Below are 26,851 nucleotides of genomic sequence, written 5' to 3' on the forward strand. Positions count from 1 at the left end.
TGTCTGTCAAATTTCAATTATTTGTATACCACCTTTATGAACTTTTCCCTTTAAAGCAGGTCCACATTCTTCCTTCTCCAAAATCTTGGGGCCAGAGGGGTTTTACAGTTGAATGTTTTTAAGATTTAGAAAAGTAATACAATGCATATGCCATCTACGACATACTACCTCTAGTGGTCTGGGGCACCATCCCATAATCAAATAGACAAATATTTCTGCAGCAAAATGTCTGAATATTCACACAAAGGGAGATGAATAGAGAATAAAAACAGCCTCGTCTAAGTTCGGTTCAGATTTTGTTGCAAATGTGTTGCCATAAATTTTTTTAAAAACACTTTGTTCTTCAGAGCTTTCAGAATTTGGGAATTATGGATACAGCATTGTGAGCCTTTATTTCTCTTTAACTCAGCCATCTGAATAAGAACAATTGTGCTTTTTTGTGAACAAAAGGAAAATTTATATCATAAGTGGAAAACCAGTATTTGCCATAAATAGAACATAACCACCAAAAGTAATACAATAAAAGAACAGTGATGAATTTCATTCTAGCAAGCCATTAGCTACAGAAGGTTTGTGACCAAGTCTTGTGTTTCCTCCCTGCCTCCTTTCTCTCTGCCTCTCTCTCTCTCCTTTATCCCTCCTTCTCTCCCTCCCTCCCTCTGCTTTCACCTCTCCCTCTTTCAATCTCTCTGTTAAAAAAAAAAAAAAAGAGAGAGAGAGAGAGTAGCAAGTATTAGGTGTTAAAAACATAGTGGTACCACACTGAGACTTTTCTCATTGATGGACTAAGGAAGACTGAAAGGGAAATGGAAAAGAAACCCTTCCTACGTAATTCAGTGTGGTTTAATGACATATCCTCTTAGCTGAGAATCGTATCACGTCCCACCAATGGTAGAAGCTCACCACCAACTACCTCGCTTTAGTCTTACACAAACTCATCCCAGTGTTTGTTCCCGTCCCCCACCAGCCCTACCTTCATCTTGTCAGATGTTTGGAAACACACGGAGGTCTTCAGTACGCAGCTGCAAAGAAACTTAAGTTGTGTAAGACCACAAGGGTCCACGAAGCGCTTCATTTTACCTGAAACCCACCTTATACCTGTTAGATGTGTTCTGCCTTTGTCTATGGCTGCCTGTGTGGAAGACACTGTAATTACCAGAGTAGGCAAGCATGACTGGAGAGATCAACTGTGTGTACACAACTCCGATGGCTGCGAGTATATTCTCCTCGATGGTCCCTGGTCCCTTCAGAGGCCTCGGGATGGATCAGAGCAGTGGTTGCTCAGACTGAGATCCTGTGACAGTAGCATGAGCATCACCTGGGAACTTGTTAGACAGGCAAATTCTTTGGCCCCAGCCCAGACCAACTGAATCATGGACTCTGGATGTGAGACCCAGCAATCTGGATTCTAACAAGCCCTCTAGGTGATTGTGATGTTCATTAAAATTTGAGAAGCATGGGGAAAAGCAGCACAGGCTCTGAACCAGCCTGCTGAGTTTGAATCCCAGATCCACCCGCTCCTAGCCTGTGACCTTGAATAAGTTATTTAATCTAGCAATGCTCTATTTCCTCATCTGTAAATTGGGACCTTAATAGTACTTACCTTATGAGTTGAGGATTAAATTTATTAATAGATGTAAAGTGCTCAGAATAGGTTCTGGAAATATTCCACAAATATTCATATTCCAAATCTCCACATAAAACCTTTACTTACAACTAACAATGATATTGCCTTTCTCCAAACAATAAAGACATTTAATAACTATGTTTTCATTTCGTGCTTAAAATTAAGGTTCACAGGCCTTGTCTCCTAAAGAATTGGGAGCTCAAGTCTACTTCAGCAGAGGTAGCGAAATGACAGCCCACAGGCCATACATAATCCTTGGACGGTTTCAAATTAGTTGCCAACATTTAAAAATTGAAAAATATCACAGAATCAAAATTTCTGGATCCCCTTGAAAACTTTGGAGCTCAGACAACACTGGCCTCTAACTCCCTAGAGCTATGGTTGGCCAGAGTGGAGTTGCAACCATGCCCTTTAGAGGGGCCCGTGTTCTGCTCATACGGTCCCCAGCCACACACAGGCAAGTCAGCTGCAGTCACGTATCATCTTCCTGGTGTCTATGACAGGTGGGTTTGTGAGCCCTGTCCTCCTGCAAACTCCAAAAGCTTCTAGTATGTTCTCTGTGCACAGAGTAACCAACCATCCCAATCTACTTGAGACTGAGGGGGTTCCCAGGACATGGGTCTTTCATGCTAAAACTGGGAGAGTCCCAGGAAACCCACAACGAGTTGGTCACCCTATCCGTGCTGATCACTCCCAAATCCACATGCCAGGAGTCTTTCCTGATATTCTGGTCCCCATTCCCCACTACCATGGAAAATATTTCCCCTGCAAACTCCACTTTTACCTGAAAAAACACTTTCTTCATTCATTTGTGCATTCCACAAATACTTCTTGAACGTTCCCTCTATAGCAGGCACAGCTCTGGGCAATGGGGATAAAGCAATGAAGAGGCAGAAATCTCTGCCCTTACAAGGTTATGTCCTAGCACAGGGGAGACGGGCAATCAGTAAAAGAAATGTGGTATATGTTATAAGACCAGATGCATGGAGAAAAATGAAGAGGGGAAGGGGGATGGGGAATATCATGGAAAGGGAAGGGGGTTCATAAAAGTGTTCCCTGAGTAAAGGACATTTGAGAAAAGACCTTAAGAAGACGAGGGAGACATGAAAATATCTGTCGAAAAGGGGTTTGGGGCAGGGTGAAAGGCCCTGAGATGGGTGTGTGTCTGGAGTTTCCGACTGTGGCGGGAGCAGAGCGAGCCTCACCTAGGAGATGAGGTCAAAGGAGATCATGGCGGCCACCCAGCTAAGACTGTTTAGGCCTTTATGTGGACCTTGGCTTTTAGTGTGTGTGAGTCAGAGGGCCACTGGGGAGCTCTGAGCAGGGGAGTAATAGGAGTAATAGGACCTAGCTCAATTATTTTTCTAGAATAGCCATCAATATAACAGTTGTTTTTTCTTCATATCCAAGTAAGTCAGTTCAAGGAAACTCCTGTAATTTCAGCGTCTTTCCTGTTAAAGACACGAACCCTGTTTAACATCATGGGGTCCTTGGGCAACAAAGATTGATGTAGAATCAGACAGTGAAAAGAAAGACTTACCTCAGTTCATCTACTGGGATTTATGGACTGCAGGCTAATATGCTTTTGCACAGGAATATTTGTGTTTATGAAGACATTCTGATGAATGATACTTTTTTTTCCCGTTCATGAAAATTTCAACATAAAAGAACCCAGAATTCCTATTTTGAAATCCATTGTGCCATTTTTATTCTGCCTGTATTTTAATATAGCATCAATATTTAACTACTCATTAAATGAAGTGTGACTTTTATAGTGAAAATGTCAGTCTTTGCAGTTCATTAAATTCATTTAAAGTATAGCTGCTTGATTTTTTTCCCCCTGGAAGAATAAAAAGACTACGAATTGAAGGCATAAACTTTAAATTTAAGCATGTGTTTTCTTCAAAATCAACATTCAGGATCTGTAACATTATTCATAAGACCAAGGGAGTGTTTGCATCTTCCTGCATTTTACTTAGTGACTGTCGTCTTTACAGAGTACAGAGCTGTTTATCACAGTTGGATATGACCAGTGGAATGTCACTGTGGACATTAAGATGTCATAAGTTATTATGAATCTCTGGAATTCTGCATGTAGTATTAAAAAAACATTATCTTGAACTATGGCATCAGAAAAAATACACCCTGGAAGATGTGAAATTTAATAACTTGCTGAATCCAATAGGCCCTAAAAGTAGTCTATTTCAGTTTTTAAAAATCATTATGATATGACATTTGGTCACCTGAAAGGATGACCAAATGGATATGACCAAATGACCAAAGGATGACCAAAGGATATATTAGGGGTGGAATTTGAGAAATGAATTATAATGAATTTTTTAGATGTTTGTGATTCCTTCTTCCTAAAATGACTATAATTTACACGTATGGGGCAGTAAAATGCAAATGATGTCAGATCACCACCGGTACGTGTTCACGATGACAAAGTCTCTTAATGAGATTTCAGAAGACTTCAGCATTTCTGAACAAGACATAAAGGAAATGAACACCCCCAGGTCCACCTCTTCCAACAGAGGCTAAAAGGGACCCAAGTCTCGTGATAGACACACACACACACACACACACACACACACACACACACACGCTGCCCTGTTACCCTCCCCTCCCCCCCAGGCCACCCCTCATGCCAGGTCCACCCACGCCCCAAAACAGAAATCTAAGCACAACCCCTGAAGCAAAGTGCCTGAAAGATAAAGCTCAAACTCTGAAGCGTGCAGGGAGAGACCTTTCGAAATCCAGCCTCTGTCTTCCCCTACGGGTGTCCACAAGAACCCCCGTCCTCTGCCTCGTCAAGGCTCCACGACTTTGCGTGATGCTGCCTCCTCCCCCCAGATACCCACCCTGAAGTTCTGTTAAGGTAAAACTCCCAAAACAATTTCCTTACCTGGAATGATCATTATAAAAGAAAAATTTTACTTTGTTCTATTCTGGTTTCAAAAGTCTTAAAAGGCATTATATTTGAGAAAAAAAACAAGGTCTGGGGGGGGTGGCTTTTGAAAAAGAAATATGCAGGACCTGACTGCCACTGTATGTGCTGAACTCACTGCACCTAATCAGCTACAGTAAATAAAATGACTGGGGAATCTTTCTGATGAACCCAAAGGTTGATGACTGGAGGAGGAGGGCTATCCATGTATTTGTTAAAGTGTAACGATCCACTTGAAGAAGTTTGTGGGGTTGTTTTCTCTTTTACTTCTGCCCTTTTCCCTGAAGCCCTCCTACTGGAAAGGAAATGGGAAAAAAAAAAAAAACGTATCTGGAGTCCAGAGCACCTACCTAAATTACTAAGACAGTAGAACACATACAAAATAAAATAATAAATCAAATTCTACTCCAGGCATCTGGCCGCTTGCTAAGAAGCATGCAGCCTGCCATCAGCAACGTTACCAGCTACACCTAGAGGGGCAAACATTAATTTCAAATCAGTGGCTTGTCAAGCATGTATGAATGTATTTCATTGCTTCTTTGTGATCGGTGACAGTGGACTGGTAGGTTACAAAGGCAGTAACTAAAGCGAGGGCCTCTTCTCACGCCTCTGCTGCTTTCCACCACTGGGAAGTCCATCCGAGTCCCACGGAGTGTAGTACACATGCGTGCGCGCACACACAGACACACACACGCCCTTCCAACATTTCCCAATATTTTTGTATTTTCCCCGCTCCCTCCCTTCCCTGTTATAAGTATTAATACTATATTAATTTATAACACAAACCTGCCAGGTAAATCCAGAAGGAAAAGAAAATGAAAAAATGTACGATACATCCCATTGAGAGATACCCACAACTGAATTATTTGTGCCTCTCTTTAAATCGCAAAAATTTTGGTCTGCCCATAAAGAACTAAATGTTCATTTGTTTTCATTTAGATCTTCCAGGATTGGCTCTCCAGGAACTGCCCATATTGGCCAAAGTAGCTACTTTTTATAAGCTACTGCTGCCTCTGAGACATTCTCCCACATTCCCATTGGCTTAAGTATTCTCGTACTTTTCTCAAATTTGTAGCTGCCCAAGTTTAATTACCCCTGAACAATCCAGTCATCGACAGCTAACTGAAAGAGTGTGGAGTTTTTCTTCCCCCATAAATCTATTCATTGAGATTCCACCAAGCCTGGAATGTCCAGGGAAAGATTCAATAATCAGGGGAGAAATGAGTTGCAGAAACTCAAAGAGAACAGAATAGCCAAGGCAGGAGATTACAAAGCCAAGCGATGAGGACTCACTGAATTAAACATTCTTAAGCAGACTTACATACATAATGAATTGGTCAATTCTGTCCAATGTTTCTGAAAGAGATTACCCTTCCAACAAGCCAAACGAGTGTTCAAGGATGGTAGCTCGGATGGATTCCCGAACAAAATAAGTGTTAATCACTTTATCTCCCCCGATCTTTTTTTGTGAAGAAGAGCAACTTTTCATTTCCATAAAGCCTTGAACTCGTTGGCTGGTAGGGGATGGGGGTGGAGCTGCGGTTGAGGGAGGGCTGGTTCGAGGATGCAGACAATGAAGTCCCTGAAAAGGGGGATTTCCTGACAATAAAACCCTCCTGATCAGGGCAAGAGAGGGGACATTGTTGTCTGCAGCGCTCCCCCTCTCCTTTGGGAATTCCAAGCATGGTGGAGAGGGGAGGGTCATGGTGACAACTGCTCTGGGAAGGATCAGCCAGGTAGGCTTTGCGATTTATTGCTTGCGAAACGCTGGACCACCACAAAAAACATTCGTTCTTTTAAACACATTGCTACGGGTTCCTTAAGACATCCTGTCAGTTTAAGGAATGTGTAAAGTAATCAGCCTATAAAAACTTTAAGCAAAGGGTCACCGACTATTAGCAAAAAACCTCCCAACTAGTTATGACTGGAGATTTTTCTGTACACCAGACACAGTGCTGGGTTCTGAGGACAGAGCATCCAATAAGATAGACATGGTCACTGCTCTCAGGAGCTCACAGTTTAGAAGACCGACGCTATTTCTTAAGCGTCTATGCGCGCCATACCGTACAGAGTAGCCACTGCAAAATATCTGAGGGATGAATGAAGAAAAGACTTCTGAGCTTGGGGTTCACGTGGCTCAAGACTAAACAATAATAATAACAACTAGCAGGTAGATTGGGAATGACCAAATATATGAAATAATCAACTGGAGTGTGCCCCCCAAGTTAGAAGAAATGGGACGAGAAAGAGAAATAACCCTGACACCCAGATCCTATCTGTTATTTCATGCAATCACTGCACAGAACCAGTCATTGGTGGTGTTTTAACAATTCACTCCAAATAGCTTTGTGACTGACTTACTTCAAGTATCTAGAGACACAGGTGAACCCTAATTGAGCCAAGTCCCAAGTTCATGAACACTTATTCCAATTATTCCCTCTAGTGAACACAGACCTTCTCTTCTCAATCTGCTATATCACACAGCTTTGCAAATTCAAAAGTTATTTCTATTAACCCAGAGAGAGCCCCAAACAAAAGAGAGAGAAGGAAAAAGAAAGAAAACAGTTGCCAGATGTCAAGACAAGTGTTGATTCTTTTACCTGGTCCAGGGACTTCCTTCCCTGGTGACTCCCCCCTCAGATGGACACTGGCCTTCTTAGCTATTCCGAGGCACACACAGTGAGGGAGCATCCTTTTAGCTCCATCAGGCCCTAGAGAAATAACTGCCCTATATTTAGATAAATGCCCTTTGTAACGAAGGAATGATTCATCCCAGTTAGCACTTTCTAAATGACAAAGCCACAGAGTTTTCCAAAATATTCCTCTAGCTCAGTGGTTCCCAACCAGGGGCGATTTTGCCCCCCAAAGGATATTCGGCAATGAGATGGTTTTGGTTGTTTTACTGGAGGTGCTACAGGCATCTAGTGGGTAGAGGCCAGGTTTGCTGCTAAACATCCAAAAATGCACAAAAAGCCCCAAAACAAAGAATTATCTGACCCCAAACATCAATAGTGCTGAGGTTGAGAAACCCTGACCTAGTTATACATTAAGCAAAGAACAGAGGGTCCACATATAAATGTTTAAGGTGTAAAGTCCTCCAAATAGTTCTGTTCATATGTCGGGATATTCTGGGGCAAGAGTCTTTCCCCACCGTCTATGTTCCACAGTCTATCCGTATCTTAAGAAATGTACCTGATGTTCGGCTAAAAATAATATCCTAGAATAATAACGATGATAATATGTAATATTAATGAAGTGCTTAGTATATAGACAGTTAGTCAATATTTACAACAACCCTATGTTATAGATGGTCTACCATTATTCTCTACAAAGTAAGCTTATTTATTGCACACAATGACCCACAGAGCAGCTGGGTTTATAAGCCTCTAAAATGTTAGTGCTACGGGGCAGGATTTTCTCTGTTTCGTTCACCAATGTCTATCCACCACCCAGCAGAGTAGAATCCCCATTTTAGAGATGCGGACACTGAAAGGCTCAGGAGCGAGCTGGAGATCACAGAGCCCATACGTGGTGGAAAGTGGCTCAAACCTGGCCTCTGCCCACACACCCTGCCAGCCTGCCAACTGCTCGATATTTGGAGTCATTAAAATCCATTAGACCTCTTGGGCCAACCTTAGATAAACAACCTAAGGAGGAATGAGTCAGGCTGCTTTCCAAAGTTACCAAAATAAAGTTTCCCACTTTTCAGGAAGCTGATTAAACAAAACAGTGGCACCAAGACAATGGTAAAGTACATCTGCATTGCCATGAGTCACTTTAAAGCAATCTAAGCGGGTGGCTGGTTTTATGAGAGGTTAACTGCTTCTCTTAATTTGGGCAGGGCTCACGTGGCATCAGGAAGGCTTCCCTGAGCCAAGACAGCAGGGCTTTCTCAAAGATCAAATGCCCTGGGTGTGCGCAGAAGCGCTTTCCAACCCCTAGGGAGCCAATTCGTGGATCCTACGATGCACGTGCGGACCAGTCTCCACTTGACAACTGGTCCAACGGACCCCCAATGCTGGGGTAATCTTAACAGTCTTCAGGTAAAATTAAAACTACATCTACTCAATTAAGATAGATGCTAATGATGGCAGGATGTGAACATTTAGGAATTAGTACTTTTTGAATGATAAGAGAGCTCAAACACTGATTTGAAGGCTCAGGGGCTATCCCAATTTCCCTGTTTTCATCATTTCAATAGATTCCCTAACTCTGGGGAAAATATCCTAAAGGAGAGGAACTCTGGCAAGCGCTATAAATTGAGAGTTATACTCGTCCTTGTAAAAAGACCAAAAGGGGAAGGGATACGTTTGTTTTTTATTTTTACAATATTGACACAACCGGTAGACCTTAATTTCCTAAGTGGAAATTTCTCTTGTAGAAAGATACTCGAAGTATTCTTGACACTATGCAAACATGCTCATTGTACTTAGAAGTATTTTAAGTATTTATTCATAAGCTGCTTTTCTCCACAAAAGAATTGGGTGACTTTTATTTGTTTTTTGGTTTTTTTTGCGGTACTCGGGCCTCTCACTGTTGTGGCCTCTCGCGTTGCGGAGCACAGGCTCCAGACGCGCAGGCTCAGAGGCTATGGCTCACGGGCCCAGCCGCTCCGCAGCACATGGGATCCTCCCAGACCGGAGCACGAACCCGCGTCCCCTGCATCGGCAGGCGGACTCTCAACCACTGTGCCACCAGGGAAGCCCCTGGGTGACTTTTAAAAGTACAATTGATTCTAAAGAGAGAGGTAATATTTCTAAGAATCAAGGCAAAAAAACCCTAAAATAATAAAGCCAAGGTGACTAGCACTCAGGAACGCACATCCTATTCTTCTGGATAGTTACTACATAAGTTTCATGCTGGACTCCAAGCCTCCTGACAGCCAATGCAAAGAAATGAGAATAACAAGATTAATAACACCCATTAGATAAAACCAAGTGATGTTTTTTCCAGCTCTTCCTGATACAGTAACCTAAAAAGATCCTCTGGTAAGTCATCCTAAAAAAAAAAGACACTATGAATGTGTAATGGACTATAATTAAACAGAACCCCCAAAAAAGGACGTTCATGAAACTATTATTCATAATTCCGCTCAATGCGAAGTCCTAGGAGTGTGTAATCAACACCTGAGAGAGACCCAGTGAAGGCAAATGTGGAGTGGGGTGTACAACAGTGTGTCGTCCTAAGCATTCAGCTCTCAGGCTGGCAGACTCACTTTAAGTTAGGTTATCTGAATGAATGGATACACTGCATCTTCTTCAGGCCATTCTCCATAAATATATTATTTCTTAAAACAGTTTTTAATAGGGACTGAGCACCAGATTTAAGGGACTTCCCTGGTGGCACAGTGGTTAAGAATCTGCCTGCCAATGCAGGGGACACGGGTTCAATCCCTGGTCCGGGAGGATCCCACAGTCCGTGTAGCAACTAAGCCCATGCGCCACAACTACTGAGCCTGAGCTCTAGAGATTGGGAGCCACAACTACTGAGCCTGCGCACCATAACTACTGAAGCCTGCGTAACCAGAGCCCATGCTCCCCAACAAGAGAAGCCACCGGAATGAGAAGCTTGCGCACCACAACAAAGAGTAGCCCCTGCTCGACGCAACTAGAGAAAAGCCCGTGCACAGCAACGAAGACCCAACACAGCCAAAAATAAATAAATAAATAAATAATTTTTTTTAAAGAAAGGACCATCATTTCTGATAAGAAACTAAAGGACAAGAATTCTACATCAACCATCAAGTATGATGGCCAAACATCATCAGAAAAAAATTTCCCAGAAAGTTAAATTCTCATATATGGGTTATGCTACGCTGGGAAATTTTAGTAGTCAAGCAATGAGGTGTTGTCTATTGTCCAAAAGTTATCTGTTAACTTAGGGTTGAACTGGCCTCTTTAAAAAAAAAAAATACCCTTTTCTTTTTCCTCTCGACATCTGGACACTGTTTTTTGTCTCTCTTTCTAGATAAGAATCTTCTCGATCACTCTCAACTATTGTCACCCTTCTTGTCTTCTTTTGTCACTCTTCTTACTTTTCGTATTAGTCTATCAGAATTCTTTAGCCTGACTTGGTTTTCCTTCACTTGGTTTCTGCCCTGAACTTCCACAAGTTTCACCTTAATAAACACACAGGCTCAAGAATCGTAGGGAAGCGGGATGGATGCCAACTACAACCTGCCATCTTGCACCTGCTCGAGTGCCACTGTTTTCAAAGTGTCTAACCATGAAGAGATATTCAGATGATCAAAATGGTATGTATCACAACTACAGTGTTTCCTAGGAATCTAGGATTAAGACAAGCCATAAAAAAAGGGAATGTGTAGTATGAAATTTAGCCCACTGGCAGTTAAGAACCTGTTAAGCCAAAGCCAGAATTGGAAACAGTATTTGAAACATTATTAATTCAGACAGAGCAAGGCTATTATGCCACCAAGAAAGTTATCTACTGTGAACAACTGGGCTTTGAGGGCCAGCAAAAAGAGCTATTTCAAATTAATATTTTCAAAACAACTGATATGTCTAAGCAATGCACGAAAATATTAAGACAGGCAATCCTACTTTGTGGTGCTGATCTATAACCACTGAAATGACCCTGAGCAGAACTCTAGTGTTTAATAAAATTCAACAATCTTTTTCTAAGGCATTTTGTTTTTGCTTAATGTGGTTAACTTTGATACTAGATATGGAGGGTCTTCAATGTCAAGTTGAGGACAAAGCAATTTATCTTGTAGGCCAGTACTCCCATATCTATTATGCATACTGGATTAATTTAATTGATATATACATACATTTTTTAATTTTAATAGTTTTGCATTTATTGTATGGGTAATTTTTACATGTTGCCAGCAATACAAGGTTCCCTTATGCAACGGTGATATAAGTTAAAAAGTGAGTCAATGTAAAAAAATTTCTAATAAATAATACTGGTGGTATGTAGATACGGCCAAAAGGAGGTGGCAAATCTGCGAAAGCACCGGTATAAACAAAGACGAGCCATTGGAAGTGCTTTTAGAGGGAGAATGATGCTTAGACTAATATCCTTTTGAGGGATCAAACCGAAGTGGAGTGCAGATTTGATTGCAGGCGGGAGAAATTTAGAAAATACAGAGAGTCAGGGAGGAGCTTGTGGCTATGGTAGAGGCCTTGGCTAGGACACTGGCAGTGGAAAGAAAGAAGACAGACGCAAAAGAGGTCATGAGAAGAAAAATGAAGACGGCATGAAGAGCTACTGCCTTAAGAGAATGAAAGGGGCCAAGTAATCACAGTTAATATTTTGTATCCGAAAATGACGAGGGCATTGAGAGAAGTGGTAAAAACTTGAAGGGGAGCTCTGGGGCAGAGGGATGCAGGTTGCCATATGGCTTATGTTTGATTTAAACTGATGGCAGGCAGGGAAGTGGTGATATCCTATAGAGAGCTGCCATATAGGGGATGAGAAATGTAGATCAAGCCAGAGATGAAGGTTTGAGGCCTTGGGGAAGACTGCGAAAAAGGCCCCAGTTCTTCCACCTCCCTGTATCCACGCCCCTTTGTCATGTGATTTTGCAGCAGCTCCTTTCAAGAAATGGAATCTACCTCCCCTCCCCTTGGATCTGGCTTTGGGCAGTAGAACGTGGTAGAAGGAACAGAATTTCTGAGCCTGAGCTCAAGGGCCCTCTGCACTTCTCAGAATGCTACTACCATGCAGGCACTTGTGTACATCTTGGCATGCTGGAGGGGAGAGACTACACGTATGTGCAGCAGAAGCAAGGGGCCCCAGTGGACGGTCAGCCAATCTCCAGAAAATAAGCCTCATAGCCAACCTGCCACTGCCCACAAACACATTAGAGAATCCAGCCAAGATGAGAATAACTGCCCCACTGGGCCCAGACTAAATTACTGACTTGCAGAATCACAAGTAAAACATGTTTTCTGTTTTAAGCCACAAGGTTTACTTTGTTACGCAGCAATAGATAGCCGATACAAACAACATCAGAGAGGGAACAGCTAAAGGCAGAAAGCAAGATACACATACAAAGTGAAAATAATACAGGGGCAAAAGAGCAAGAAGCCAAGCTTTGGGAGGACATTCCCATCGCCTGGGAAGAGGAGGGAAAGCCGCAGACAAGACAACAGAGCAGGAGTACCCAAATATGTCAATACAATATTTGGGAAACAGAGACATGGGAGATCACAGGACACAGAAGGATAGTCATCAGAAAAGCATAGCCCCAGGGCTCAGAGCAGGATCTAGCTTAAGTAGGCACTTCACATTCTTGCAGGAATGAATGAAGTTTGATCCGGCAAGGCAGAGCTCACAGGAGAAGAGGAAAAAGGTAGTGTCAGTAATGCAAGGAGGAACAGAAGCAGACTGCAGGGTGTTGAGGTGGGCCTGAGTGGGAAAGACATGGAAGCCCAGGGAGAGACTTCTTGTTTGCGCCATTGTTCAGAGAGATGTTAAAAAGGGGGTCCACAGAGTCAGACAGAAGAGTCGATGTGGATGGTCCTTTCTCTAGGACTCACAACTACCAGCATAGCCAGGACCAACAGCAACAGCATCACCTGGGAATGGGTTAGCGATGCCAACCTTCCGGCCCACCCAGACCCGCTGATCCGCATTTTATCCTGACCCCCAGCTGACCCGCATGCATATCCCTCATAGAAGCACTGCTCTGCGAGGTCCAGAGACAAGGAAGAAAGAATGTTTAATTACATCTTGAGAAAGTCATTCTGTTTTGAACTCCTTTCAAGCCTCCAGATAAAATCAAAGCCAGAGTCTCAGTCTGGTGCTAACACATCTTCCACACCTCCCTAACACTTGCAAATCCCCCTTTTCAACAAACAGAGAGCAGAGCCTGAGGCCAGCAAGGTCTCCAGTGAGCTCTCCAGAATACTGTTTACTCCCCTGGTATTTATCTTTAGGATTTTCTTCTATGTCTGGGAAGTGATAGGGTTTTCCATTTGAGATGGTCTTCATTTCACATTAATTTATGTAAGGGAAAAAAGTGACTTAAACAAAACCATGACATGTACTATAATGTGGATTGAATGAGGAGACAGCCAAAGCCGTGACAAGTGAGGTGGCCCTCAACAAACTGTAGATTGGAAAATCTGTAGTGGAGGTCAGAGGACATCTGGGCACATTTGAAAGTAGAAAAAGGACTAAGACGGGCAAGATGGGAGCTGTCCGCAGAACCAATATTCAACAATCAGAAAGGGAATGACGCTGTTGGGGGAATTTCTCCCAAAGAGTAGAAACTGCTCTCCTCTGGGTCTGGATAAAAGAGAGAAGCGGTTCCTACACGAGTGAGGATGACACATGAGCAATTCCTAGCAGATAATATCAATGTTCCTCATGAAGCGAAAGATGTGAGTTCCCTCCTAAGAGTGAGGGGAGAGCTGGTCTGACTGTGACTTAAAAAGAGTGGAGACGACTTGGACTCTCCGTTTGGAGAATGTCCAAGAGAATAAACAGATAAACAGAAGGACCCAAGCACACTCAGAGAGCTTTCGTTTTTAGAAAGGAAAACGGACACAGTGTTCAGTTACCCTAAAGTTGAGAAATGAGGCTGACCAGGGGCTGACACAGCCTACACAGCAAAAGGAGAGGGGGCTGAGGAAGCTGCCGTGTCTTTGCCATCGAGGTTGCATGGTCAAGGGTAAAAGAAGGGGGCCAGAGGGTTAAGTGAGGAGAAAGGGCGTAAAGAACTGCAGGTTTCTGGGGAAGAAGATTTGGTGAATGTGTGGATACGATGAGTCACAGGTAAGCTGGGTTTGATCAAAAAGGAAACCCATCAGTTGAAAAACAATCTAGTTTTAAAAAACGCAACTGAAGACTGACTTGTGCGCAAAACTCTATTACCCAGAGTTAGGACCTGAGAAATGGCAGTGTAAAAATTCAAGAGGTATTTTGAAAAGAAGAAAAATTTGGGCCTAAAATATAGGTAATGAATTAATATTAGGACATCGGATTTGCAGTTCCTACAAAGACACAGATCAATCATCGGGTATTTTAAGCATGCCCAAAATAAAACCCCAAAGCTGAAGAAAGGATTGAAAAGATAGCACAGTGTATCTCTTTCACCAAAAGAGGACCCTCCAGGAGCAAATAAAACCGAAAATATTGAACGAAGTTTAGCAAAATACAATGTTACAGTTTGTTCACGAAATCTCCAACTTGGAGATACCCAAAAGGGTTCCTTGGACCTCACCCATCACTCACTCATAGGCACTCACCCCTGCTTCTGCAGTAACTGAGTGTTCCCTGGGCACGTGGCCAGCCACAACCTGGCAGTCACAGGTGTGGCCATGTGTCTCAGTTCTGGCCAGTGAGAAAGAAGCAAGTGTCCTGTGGCAGCCTCTGGAGACCTCCCTTGACCACATTTCCTTCCTGCCGGTTGGACCATGATGATGACTGGCATTCTACCTTGGACCATAAGGACAAGGGTCACATGAAAGTTAGAGACAGCTTGGGTCCCAGATGTCTATGAAGCCCGCGTAACAGCCCAGAACTACTTATCTCTGGTCTTCATTAGGGACAAGAGAAAATCTATCTCATTTAAGCCACTGCTTCTCAAGTGGTTTGGGGGGTGTTACTGTTTGTCTGGGGTTTTTTTTGGTTTGTTTTGTTTTTATTTGGCCGCACTGCACAGCTTGTGGGATTTCAGTTCCCCAAGCAGGGATGGAACCCGGGCCCTCGGCAGTGAGAGTGCGGAGCCCTAACCACTGGACCACCAGGGAATTCCCTCAAGTTTTTTTTCTGTTACTTGCAGGTGAACCCTAACTAACAGGCCCTTCTTTGCCTACATTGAAGTTTCCCCTTCCTTGACCATTTCTGGAACACTTTCACCAAACCAACCATTGGCTTCTGCCTATAACATCTCCCTATGTACACATATTCACACACACACACACACACACACACACACACGAATTTCATGAACACTCACATATGCACACCTGCTCTCCTACCAAACTAGAGGTCTCTTGAAGGCAGACCACATCTAATCTCAGCCCCTCACAAGAAGTGCATTCCTAATAAGTGCTTGGCAAATAACAATGATGGCATTTGCATTAAATAAGCACAGGCTATTTCTGGTTTCCACAAAGAATAAGAAACATGGACAACTCAAATCCTCAAAAATTGTCAAGTCTCACTTCATTTAGCAGTTTAAATGGACTTTTTTTTTTTTTTTAACTACCTCATGCCCACTTCCCTTTGCTGTGACATCAGTGTTTTGCTCTCTCTCTGAGGATCCATTGCTCCCGACTCTTGGCCTATGTGGTTTCCATGGGGCTGCCAGTATGCACCCCTGATCCTGAGATGGGTATGTGATGTTGGGCCTGGGCACGTGACCCAAGTCTGTCCAATGAGACTCAGTGCAGAGGAGGTACAGAAACAAGCAGTGAAGAGAATCTCCCCTTCTTGGGGAAGCTGAGCTGTGCAGGTGTGACCTGGAGCTGCTACTGAACATCTTCCCACCACGCAAGTTTAACCTGACTGAGAGAGAAGCCGAACAGATGAAAACACTAATATAAAGGAGTCTTGACAGCATCCCTTTGTAACACCTGGATCCAGCTATGCCTGAAGCAAAACTTATAATCCCTTTTCTATTTAACTCATTTTGAGGACTTTTCCCCACTTGGAGTCCAAAGAATTTTTACTTATACAACAGTTTAACCACTTCTCCATTAAACATTGTTGTTAGAGTTTTTTGAGTAAGCCAAATAATGAGTTGAGTTTCTCCCTGGAGACAGGCATAAAGGAGTAGCAAAACAGTCTACTAGTACGCTTTATGAGTACTCAATAGTTCTAAATTTAACTCATCCTTTTTTCGAGAAAAACCAACTTCCAACCAAATACATATTTCACAAAAGTGTTCTAGTCAGGTCAGCATTTGAGACTTCTCCTTCCTATATCTAGAAGATTTTTTAAAAGAAAGTGGAAAAATTTTGTTATTCTGCAGCACACCAAAATCCCTTGCTCATTATAAATTAGCTGTAGAAATTGCTGGAAAAATCTCACATTATAGTACAGTTACACTACATCAATTTAAAATATTTTGAAAACTCACTTCCATTACAATATTTAATATAATTCTTCTATATATACAATTTATAGTCAGTGTAGAAAAGGTCACATTAAACTCGCAAGATATGGAATAGAAGGGCCCACCTTAAAATCTATCTCCTCCAAAAGAACGAATCTATATCATTCAAATATGTGTTTAGAGTGAAATCCAAACACTTCTTGATGTTGGCCAATTTCTTTAATTTATGGATTATCAAGACATGACAAGTATTCTTTTATAAACAAAGTAAAATTAAATTAAAATTAAAGATAGAATGTTAGTCATACAAGAAGGGACATTTTCCAATGGCTAATGTGTTTTATACAAGAGTGGAACATATCTAAAAGAACATGGCCTCCCAAAGGAAGGGATTAGGATACAAACCTAGGAAACAAAGAAAATAAAATGACCTACTACAAAGAGAGAAGATAAAACCTGTCAGAAGCTCATGCAGACCTTGAATAAAAGCTTCTACTCCTTTTATTTTAATAGGGTTTTTTAAAAAGAGTGCTGAATCCACCTTTAAAATACACTGAATTTATAAGCACACTTAGCAGAAATCCTGTCCTTCCTTATTAACCACACTCAAAACAGATTCCCCAAGATACTTATGACATCATGAACATGTCACAAAATCCAGTTTGAAGTTGCATCTCTTACACAAAGAAAAACACATGAAATGTTTTAATTCATAAATGGCTGACGTGGTTGTAAAGTATGGTATTGCAAATTTTGCATTATTCCCACTTGATGATAGCCATTTAAGACTGTTTCTTTCCAAATAACTGTTAAGCTAGAAAAGATATATCATCACACACACACACACACACTCCTTTTTTTGTTTTTTTTTGCGGTACACGGGCCTCTCACTGTTGTGGCCTCTCCCGTTGCGGAGCACAGGCTCCGGACGCGCAGGCTCAGCAGCCATGGCTCACGGGCCCAGCCGCTCCGCGGCATGTGGGATCTTCCCAGACCGGGGCACGAACCCGTGTCCCCTGCATCGGCAGGTGGACTCTCAACCACTGCGCCACCAGGGAAGCCCCACACTCCTTTTTTATACCATCCTTGTCATGGTACAGTAAGATTTCCAAATTTTCGGAGTTTCACGTGTTACGTCCTAAAATACTGCCTCCCAAACTGGGAAGTTGGATTACCAAACACCGCACCAGCCTACCCTCAAGACCAAGGATGCGTCCTTGCCACCCCGTCTCCTTACTCTTAGAGAAATGACTTCTGTTTCCAGCGCTTTATCACTTACAGGAAGCCTCCGAGTTTGGTTCTCCAACCCTGAGCTCTCTGAGTTCCAAGGCACGGGTAGGTTCCAGGGCACCTACTTGACATCTCTGTGGGAATGTTCCACCCAAATATCCCATATCAGTGTTATCTTTCCTTCAACCCCAGCTTCTCCTCTGGCCTCTCTGCTTCTGTTCAAAGTCTTAACATTCATTCAGGTCCCCAGTTCAAACACCCTGAGTCGTCTCCGCTTCCTCTTTCTCTTTCCTAAGCTACAGAGATGCTCTGTTCCGTGCCCTCCTCTCCTTCACGTCCATATTCACATCTCCTTAGTTCAAATCTTTCTCACACTTTTATCTTGACTGGCTAGTGGCGTCCTCCCTGGTCCCCGCTGACCGCCACCTCCTGTCGGGCCCCACGCTAATCTAGTCAAAAAGTCAGATTCATCTTCACAAAATTCAACCCCTACCACACGCTAGCCCACTCAAAATTCTTCAAACGTGCTCAGCAGCAGACACGGGTGTCCTTCCAACAGCCTCCTTCCTTGCTAACAGAGCGTAACATCAATTATGCTCATGTGACAAGTGTCCAGCCCCAGGGGATGACATGGGATTGGTCTATGCTGATCACAGCAGTCCCCTTCTTCTTTGCCAATGACTGTCCTAGGGTGGGCATGTGATCCGTTTCTGAACAGTAAGATGAAAGAGTCTAGTGGAACTGTTTCCAAGAAAGCTATTCTTTCTTAATAAGAGATGTGTAGAAAGAGAAAGTGCTCCTTTACTGCCACCCACACCACTGCCCTGCTTCTCATTTCGCATGCTATCATGTGAGGATGTGACGCCTAGAGCTACAGCAGCCAACCTGTGACCATGAGGAGAATGTTGAAATTCCAAGGATGGCGGAATAAAGAGAAAAGTAAAGGGGGTCCTTGAAGACATGATTGAACCATCCAAAACAGCCTGAAATGGCCCACCTAAAGACTTACTAGTAAACAAATGTCTTTAGGGTTTATGCACTGTTTATTGTTTATTCTGTTACCTGCAGCCCAAAGCATTCTAGCTGATAAACTTACAAAGAACAAACTACTTCCCTTACCACTGAAGGCCCTCTGTGCCATGCTACTCCCAGTATGACATCATCACCTGAGAGCCCCACCCCAGACCTATGATGCAAAAACTCTAGAGGTAAAGTCCAATGGTCTGTGTTACAGAAAGCACTCTGGGTATTACTCGTGTATGCTCAAGTTTGAGGAGCACGGCTCTATAATATGATCACAAATTACTCTTTTCCATTTCATCTACCATCCTACATACCGCAAGGAACACTGGGTCTGTACTTCTCTGATGACAGTGACCTCATTTCACTAGGTCTGAGCATCATTTGATGCTCGCTTAATTTCATCTCTTTCTAATCAAAGTTTTCAAACTCGAAGCCTCCTGGGACCTACCTGAGAGGTATACAGAAGGCGAAGTGTGAGGTGGAGGGAGTGGAGAGGACCACGGTGAACTGTGGAGTACACAGCCATCTGAATCAGGGCAACTAGCAGACGATGCCACGCCAGGGTACAGGTCCAGTATTTACGATGAAAGAAAAACTGGAAATCCAGATTTATATGCAAAGATTTTTAGAAACAGACAACTAATTTATTTTTTTAAATACTGGTGCAAAGTAAACAAAACAAGTCCTCAAGTGGATTCAGTGTCTCCCTGACAGTTTGTGACCTGGAGTAGACAGTTCTTGAAATAACCACACGTACTTTGAAGGCTGTGGCCACGTACAACCATTGACTTCACCTGAAATGACTAAAATTAACATTCTTTGGCTAACTGTATATTAGGCTTCACTGAGCACATGGTTCTCATCAATATTCCACTGGTTGACGTGGAAAAATGGGGAGTTTCTGGACCTCAAGCTTGTGTCAGCAGGACTGCTTTATCCAGTAGTCACCATAGACTGGACACCTAGAACTATAAGCTTCTCAGGAGCCTACAGAAATGTTTAAAATGTAGAAAAAAGTAATTGGCCACACAGCACAGAAGTAAGCGTGCGTGCACGCACACACACACGCTACAAAATTAAAACTAATAGATGCTCAATTAAATGCCTACAAAATACAAACATAAGCCACCTAATCAACATCAACTCAGATATGGTATCATGTCATATTGTATTAAATGCAGGATGTGGAGGGGAGCCCAAATCAATAGGGCTTAGGAACTGCCAAGGGCCTCAAAAGGCCCTGAGTGCCGACCAGGAACCAACCATTCTGTCCTAGGTCTTGTCTTCTTTATAGCAATCACAAACTTCGTACCCAGTTTTACTGCCCCTGGACATTGCTCACTTCAGGATCCTCAGCCTAAAACAAAGTTTCCAACCAGAGCTGCGTGTTGGAATCACCTGGGGAGCTTTTAAACACACTGCTGCCTGGATCCCATCCCCAGAGATTCTTACTGAACGAGTCTGGGGTAAGGTTGAGCTTGAGTATCTTCTACAAGCCTCCTCCTACCCGACCATGGCTGAAGCCAGGGCTGAGACCCCACCGTTCTAGAAGCATTTCCAGAAACATTCTCTGAGAGAGTCATCTTTCCAGTTAGGCCATCTTGATTTTCTTTCTACTGTCTTGGCTTGGAACAAAGGAAGATCACAGTACCATCAGTGGACTGATCATCTAGAACAGGGGTTGGCAACCTTTTTCTATAAATAATAAATGTTTTAGGCTTTGCAAGCCATGCAGTCTCTGTCACAATGACTCAACTCCGCCACTGTGGCATGAAAGCAGCCCCAACAAGATGTAAACAAATGAGTGGGGCTGTGTTCCAATCAAAGTTTATTTATGGACACAAAAGTCAATTTCATGTAGTTTTCGCAGTCACGAAATATTCTTCTTCTTTTGAATTCTTTCAACAGTTGAAAAACCAACCTTAACTTGCAGACCATGACCTGTGGGCTGCAGTCTGCCAGCTTCTGACCTAGAATAACTATTCCATTGGTTTGAGACCATAAAACTAACGAATGATAGAATCCAAATTATTAGATTAGAACTACACTGAAAGTGGTTAAATTATACCTCCTCCACTCACTCAACTGAATTATCCACATAGTCGAACACTGTAGTAGAACTGCCCACAGAGTTGAACGTAAACTAGAAATGATGTATTTAAAAATGATTTTCGAATCCTCATCTGCATATGAGTTTGTTAAGACAAAAGTTGCAAAGGAGCAGTACACAGGCATGCTTTGAGGGTCCCACATAATGATTTCACGTGTTTGTTAATTTGCAGCCAATACTTAAAATTCAGGATACTTCCCATAAAAACCCAGATTATCATTTTCTTGAAAAAAAAGAATTGCAGAATGTGGAGATACTGGGTCAAATGTTGGCATGGCAACAATCTACTAATGCTGAGCAAGGCTCCCCCTTTAAATGGGGCATGTTCTCCACTTGACCACAACCTCTAGCTTCATGGAGGTTAACTGGCTGTCCCTACAGACAGAGTTTATGACCCTTGCTCTAAGGTCCCTAGAAGAACCTTTTACTTCTTTCACAATGTGGTTTCCACATCTTGGTTAAACACCTGACATGGAAATCTCTCAATTTGCTCTCAAAATTCAACACCCCCATACTCCAGACCCTAGAAATAAAACCATGAGTTCTCATGCTAGTGCAAGATATCAACTTAAGGAGAGTTTCAATCAAATCCCCCTTCCCTCTCAATATGTTCTCAACTTGAACCATGGGCTCCAATAAGGTAGACCAATGACAAACCACCCTTTGGGTCCTCTTATTCTTCAGGCTAGCCAAGGTAGAGGCCCATGAGGTGGAGGGAAAGTGCTCACATCAGAACAGCTTAATTAAGCAGAGTGATCAATAACACATATAATAATTAGGAAGCAATGTTTGGGCCAGATGGAGTTACAACAGCATAGGATTATTCTACATAGGGTAAGACGTCAATAGCTGTATTTTGAAAGGGGGTGGGGAAGCCCTAAGAATATGCAGAAAAGCTAGTAACTAGAGTTTAGTCCAAATTCATTATTAACCCAATGCGTGATTGTACCTGGCTTACACCCACATTAAACGTAACAGTGTATTTGGGGGCGGGTGGGTGAGGAGAGCTGGCTTCTGACCACTACATGCCGATTGATACGTTGCATATTAGCTTCTTACTGGTGAAGACAAATTGAACCCAGGGAAAGAAAAGTTCCAGATATATAGACAATGGGTCACTAATTCACTTGAATAACATAAAGCTTTTTTTTTTAAAAAAAGACATAGGTGTTAGTTTAATTTGTTAGCTGCATCAGAAAAAGAAATGTTCAAACAGTAGATTTTCCACTTGAAATTAAAATGGAAATTAGCCCTGAGGAAATAGAGATGACTTTGAGTTTATACATCAGTGGCTGGTTCATGAATTATTAACTGATTTTAATGATCCTGGCTATATTTTATTTGAAGTTATTCTCCTACTTGCAATGACTTTTGAACCCTCAAAACTCTTTCATCCATTCTCCATAGACAGAGTACACACTTTCATGAGCGCTGACATTTAAAAAGGATCCATATACTCACAGAATGTGAAGATAATACACATGCATATAAGTTATACAAAGGACTCGGGTCATTTGTTAAAGAGAGAAATGAATGAAACCCTATTATTCACGGTTTGTAAATAAATTTAACGATAAGCGCTAACTTTTCCCTTGTTAAGCCTGGAGCGGAGGGTTCTGTATTTCTTCTAAAGTTTCCCAGATGGTCGTTAAAACAAGAAAGGGCAGAAACAGACTTTCTTTGAAAGCCATCACTTCCCATCCGGAAAGATAACGCACATGATCAAAAGTTAAGTCTTAAAAGATTAATGATTACAGGTGTTTTCAAATAAGATACATGCATGTCTTTGTACGCTGGTTTTTACATTTTCAGTATAAATCTATTGAATAACGTCACTTCAGACACACAAGTTAGCTATGAAATGAAATGCTATAAACCTTTAACTAGCACTTGCTGTTTTATACCCATGAAGTTAATACTTCTTCTTCTACTGCATTCTCCCCGTAAGGAAAAATTACGGGGAGTAAAGTTGGGTTTTTCACTTCTGAAATTAAGAGTAGGGAAATACAGTATCGTGGCTCAATTTAAAGATTATTGTATTTTTATCTGCAAGGAATGAAATGCAAACATCCCTTAAAATAAGTACAATCTGATTTCTACCAATATTAAGCACTGACTTTCATAAGTTGGGTACACAGAGCACTTAAGACGACAGATTGCTGAATAACTAAGAAACCGAGTTATTTCAGGCGAATCGCTGCATTAGGAAAATATGACAGCAATCCATCTTGCATCCTCACTCCTGAAACTGAACAAGCATCTCAATAAATATTGTCTGTTTGCAAGCTTTCTAGGCGCTCCCAGAAGTAAATGTTCTGAGTTTAAATTGACTCGAAATAGCCTTTCTCAAAAACTAAAAAGAGACACACACAAAACACCCACAATTTCCTCTGGTCCCTTGAAGTACCCTTGGGATCCTAGTGAACAGAGAGATTTGCCACGCATTGCAGTGACTGGATTAGTACAAAAGGTTTCTATTTTGGTGTCATTCGAGTGTTGCTGATCTTAAATCAGAGAAAGAAGTAGTTACATTAGGCAAGGTAATGGCTTCCAAAAATAAGAGCATGCCCAGCTATACAAGGCTTGAATACACAAGGCTAAGTTGTAAGGAGATAAATAATACCCCACTGGAACAATTAGGTGGATTCTCAGAAACACTACATACTTAATTAGGCTGCCTAAGTCCCTAACTGAGCATACATGGGAGATTTTTGAAAGCATTTAATAACTTGAGTAAATCCAAAATCAGAGGCCTGAAACTAAACCTGAACCCTGGCTACAGGGATAGGCCTTTTCTTGCTTCTCTTTCAATGCTTAATGTTATCACTCTAGGAATTTTGAGAGCATGAACGCCCACCATCACCAAAGGGTTAAAACACACTGAATGATGTCCCTTCCTTCTATACTTGTTGGGAGGCCCCTCCGTGCCAGGCGCAGAGCTGGGTGATGATGACACAGGGCAGAGGGGTGAGGAAGAGAGACCCTAATGGTGTTTCACAAACTTCAGCACTGGAGTTGGGAACGGAGTATAAACAAACAGAAAGGAACACGAGCCTCCATCAGCCACGGGGCACAGCAAACTGTTCCTCACTCTTAGATACAAATCCTCCTCTTCCTGCTATGTATTCATTAGTTTTGTATAGCACCTTTCTTTCTGCAGGCTCCTTATTTCCTCCTCTGTTATCCAAGCAATCATAAACAAACTGCGATTTGAAAGAAAAAGGAGGGGAGGAGGGAGGGGCAGGGGGGAAGGAGAAAGAAAAACCACATTCAAAAGGCACAGGCCAGCCAGAGCACAGCTCTTTCTCTGAATATCGCCCTCGGGGTGATGTTTCCTCTAAAGCTTGGCCTTGGGGGCTTCAGGAAAGGATTGAGAACGGGAGTACGCGCTGCGCTGGCCCAAGGGCCGCGGTTCTCGCACCGACTCGCCGCTCCGAGCTGCGGCCAGCTGCCCTTCTGAGATCCACCTTTGGCCACCTGAAACGCTGGGTCCTCGAAGTTGGAACAGGGGGAGGTGAAGGAGGTGGGGTGACCCAGGGCGTGGTGTGGAGGTCTCTAACCCTGATCTCCCCGAAATGCCAAACTTACCCTTCCCCCCAAAATGAAAGATAAGAAGCCACTAGTGCTAACCAGGGAGGGGCGGGCACCTCCATTGCATGGTCCAGAGCGCCCTAGCGAGAGGGCAGGAAAGGCCACCTGCGGGGGTCCCACCACTTCGCGGCTCCCCTCTTCGAAGACCCCATCCAGGGCACGCTCAAAAGTTAGTTCCTTTCCTTCGCTAAGCGGCCCTGGGTCCAGCTCTCGGGGGCGTGGGGGAGGTGAGATGGGCTGGGAGGGGGGCGGCGAAGTCATCAGACCACGAGATGGGGGACTCCTGCGTTGCCCCCTTCCCCCCGCAAACTCAGGGGAACTGCGATCGTGTTTACTAATAACAACAACAAAGAATCACACGCGAGTCCCCCCTTGCAGTTCTTGGGCTGCTCTTCTTTGGGGCAGCCAAAGAGCGTCGGCCAGGTTGTGGGGGGGGAGACAGTGGGAGGAGAGGCGGAGGAGAGAGGGGAGCGCCGGCTGAGGGACAAAAAGGGGGGTGGGAAGGGGGCAGAAAGAGTAGAGCGGGAGAGTTGGACAGAAACGAAGGCGCAAAGGGAAAGGAGCGGAGAGGGGAGAGAAAAGTGAAGCAGGCGGAGATCTGGACCGCGGGGCGCGCCCGGGATGGGGAGGTGGCCCCCGACCCGCCGCCCCCCGGCCCTGGCCCGGCCCGGTCACCTTGCTGTAGCCGTAGTACCCCAGGCACTGCGCGAAGTCCAGGCCGGCGGGGTCCCCGGCCGCCGCGGGGTAGAATCTCACATCCATGCCGGAGCCGGGCCCGGGGCCGGGGGCCGGGACTGGGGCTCGCCGGGACCGGTGCCCGCCTCCTCGAAGCCGCTAGATCCACCGTCGGGGGCGCCCAGCCGGGGTTGTCCGGGGGCGGCGCGCGGGACTTGGGCCGGAGGGGCGCCGCGACCGGGAGCCAGAGGAGCCCGGGAGCCGCGGCCGCCGCACACAAAGGCGCGGCCACGCGAGCCGCGAGAGAGCGGGAGGCGGCCCGGGGGACGCGCCCCGCCGGGGCACCAAGGCAGCGCTGCGCACCGGCCGGGCGCCCGGGGCGCGGGGCGCGGCGCGGGGGCCCGGGGCGGCGCGGCGAGTTCAGGTGCGCGGGGCGAGGCTGGGACGACGACGGCGGCGGCGGCGGCGGCGGCGGCTGGCCCCGCTCCTCCTCCTCCTCCCCGGGCGGACTGAGGAGAGGAGCCGCGGAGACAAGGGGCCCAGCCCCTCCCCTCCTTCTCCCCCTCCTGCCTCCCTCCGCCGCCGGTCCCCTCCCCGCGCCGCCGCCGCTCCGCCCCTCCCACCGCGGGCAGCTGGCGCGCCGCCCGCCCCGCCGGTGCGCTCTCGGCCCGGACCGCCTCCGGGCGCGCGGACCCCGCCCCGCCGGCCCCTGCCCCGCGCGGCCCCTCGCGGCTCACCCCGCGCCTCGCGCAGCCCTCGACCGCCCCGTCGCCCGCGCCGCGGCCTCCCCCTCTCCGGGGCCCCTCTTCTTCCCACCGCGCCCCCCTTCCCTCTCCGGTCCTCTTTGTCCCCGCTGCCTCGGAGCGCTCCTCGCTCCCCTCCTTCCCTCGGCCGCTTCGGCCAGTCCCGTGCCCGGTGTGGACCCCCGCCCCCTTTCGGACCACCGCTGCCCTGGGCCCCCGGCTCCTGCCAGCAGCATCCGCGCGCCGTCCGCTCCCTTCCCACCACTCCTCTTTCCCTTGGTTTCCACTCCTCGTCCCCATTCCTTCCTCGTGGGTCCCCCGATCCCTCTACCCCACTCCGCCTTCCCCCACGAGTGTCTCCTTCTTGGAGGCACCTAACCCAGCAGGTAATCTGCACGATTGCCTCCGAAGAGCCGGGAGCTGGGAGCCCCGTGTACACCTGTGGTGTTTTCCAGGAGGGGTATGGGGGCCTGACCTTTCACAGGTAGGCAGACTTGAAGCTCCCCGGGTTAAGCCTCATGTCGCTTCTCTTCGTATTTTCTTTGCTCTTGTTTGTATTCGAAAGGCATTTGAGTAACTGGATCTAGGCGGATCACTCACCGCTCTCTGAGAGAAAATGTCCCTATTTTCCTAAAAGGTTCTGGGTGATTAACTTCTTCACAGTGCACTCACCCACCCCCCTCTTGATTTCTTTCTCTTTCTTTAAGCTACATCTTCCCGCCCCCCCTTGCTTTGGGTTCATCTGACAGTTTGGCCCTCAGCCTTGGCGAAGGGAAGGGATTTGCTACCAGATGAGAACGTTAAGGAAAGGCTGTGAGATTTGCCCCCCTCCCCAATATGGTTGTCTGGTAACTACTTTAACAGGAAGGGAGAA

At 44.8% G+C, this 26,851-nt stretch overlaps 1 protein-coding gene across 4 annotated transcripts in view; it reads right to left on the reverse strand.

Moving 5' to 3' along the window:
- Window positions 1-26,493, reverse strand: part of TOX3 (TOX high mobility group box family member 3) — a 109,238-nt gene extending 82,745 nt beyond the window's left edge. For 3 of the 4 annotated variants that reach the window (XM_060288968.1, XM_060288971.1, XM_030832924.2), the window contains exon 1: window positions 25,235-25,367. In XM_060288968.1, coding sequence (XP_060144951.1) covers window positions 25,235-25,321 — 87 coding nt within the window. In that variant the 5' untranslated portion in view covers window positions 25,322-25,367. Of the gene's footprint in view, window positions 1-25,234; window positions 25,368-26,452 lie in introns of those variants that run through there. The other variant, XM_060288970.1, reaches the window with a different exon arrangement.
- Between the last annotated feature and the right edge of the window lie 358 nt (window positions 26,494-26,851).

Source organism: Globicephala melas, chromosome 19, assembly GCF_963455315.2.
Source record: "Globicephala melas chromosome 19, mGloMel1.2, whole genome shotgun sequence".
Taxonomy (NCBI): domain Eukaryota; kingdom Metazoa; phylum Chordata; class Mammalia; order Artiodactyla; family Delphinidae; genus Globicephala; species Globicephala melas.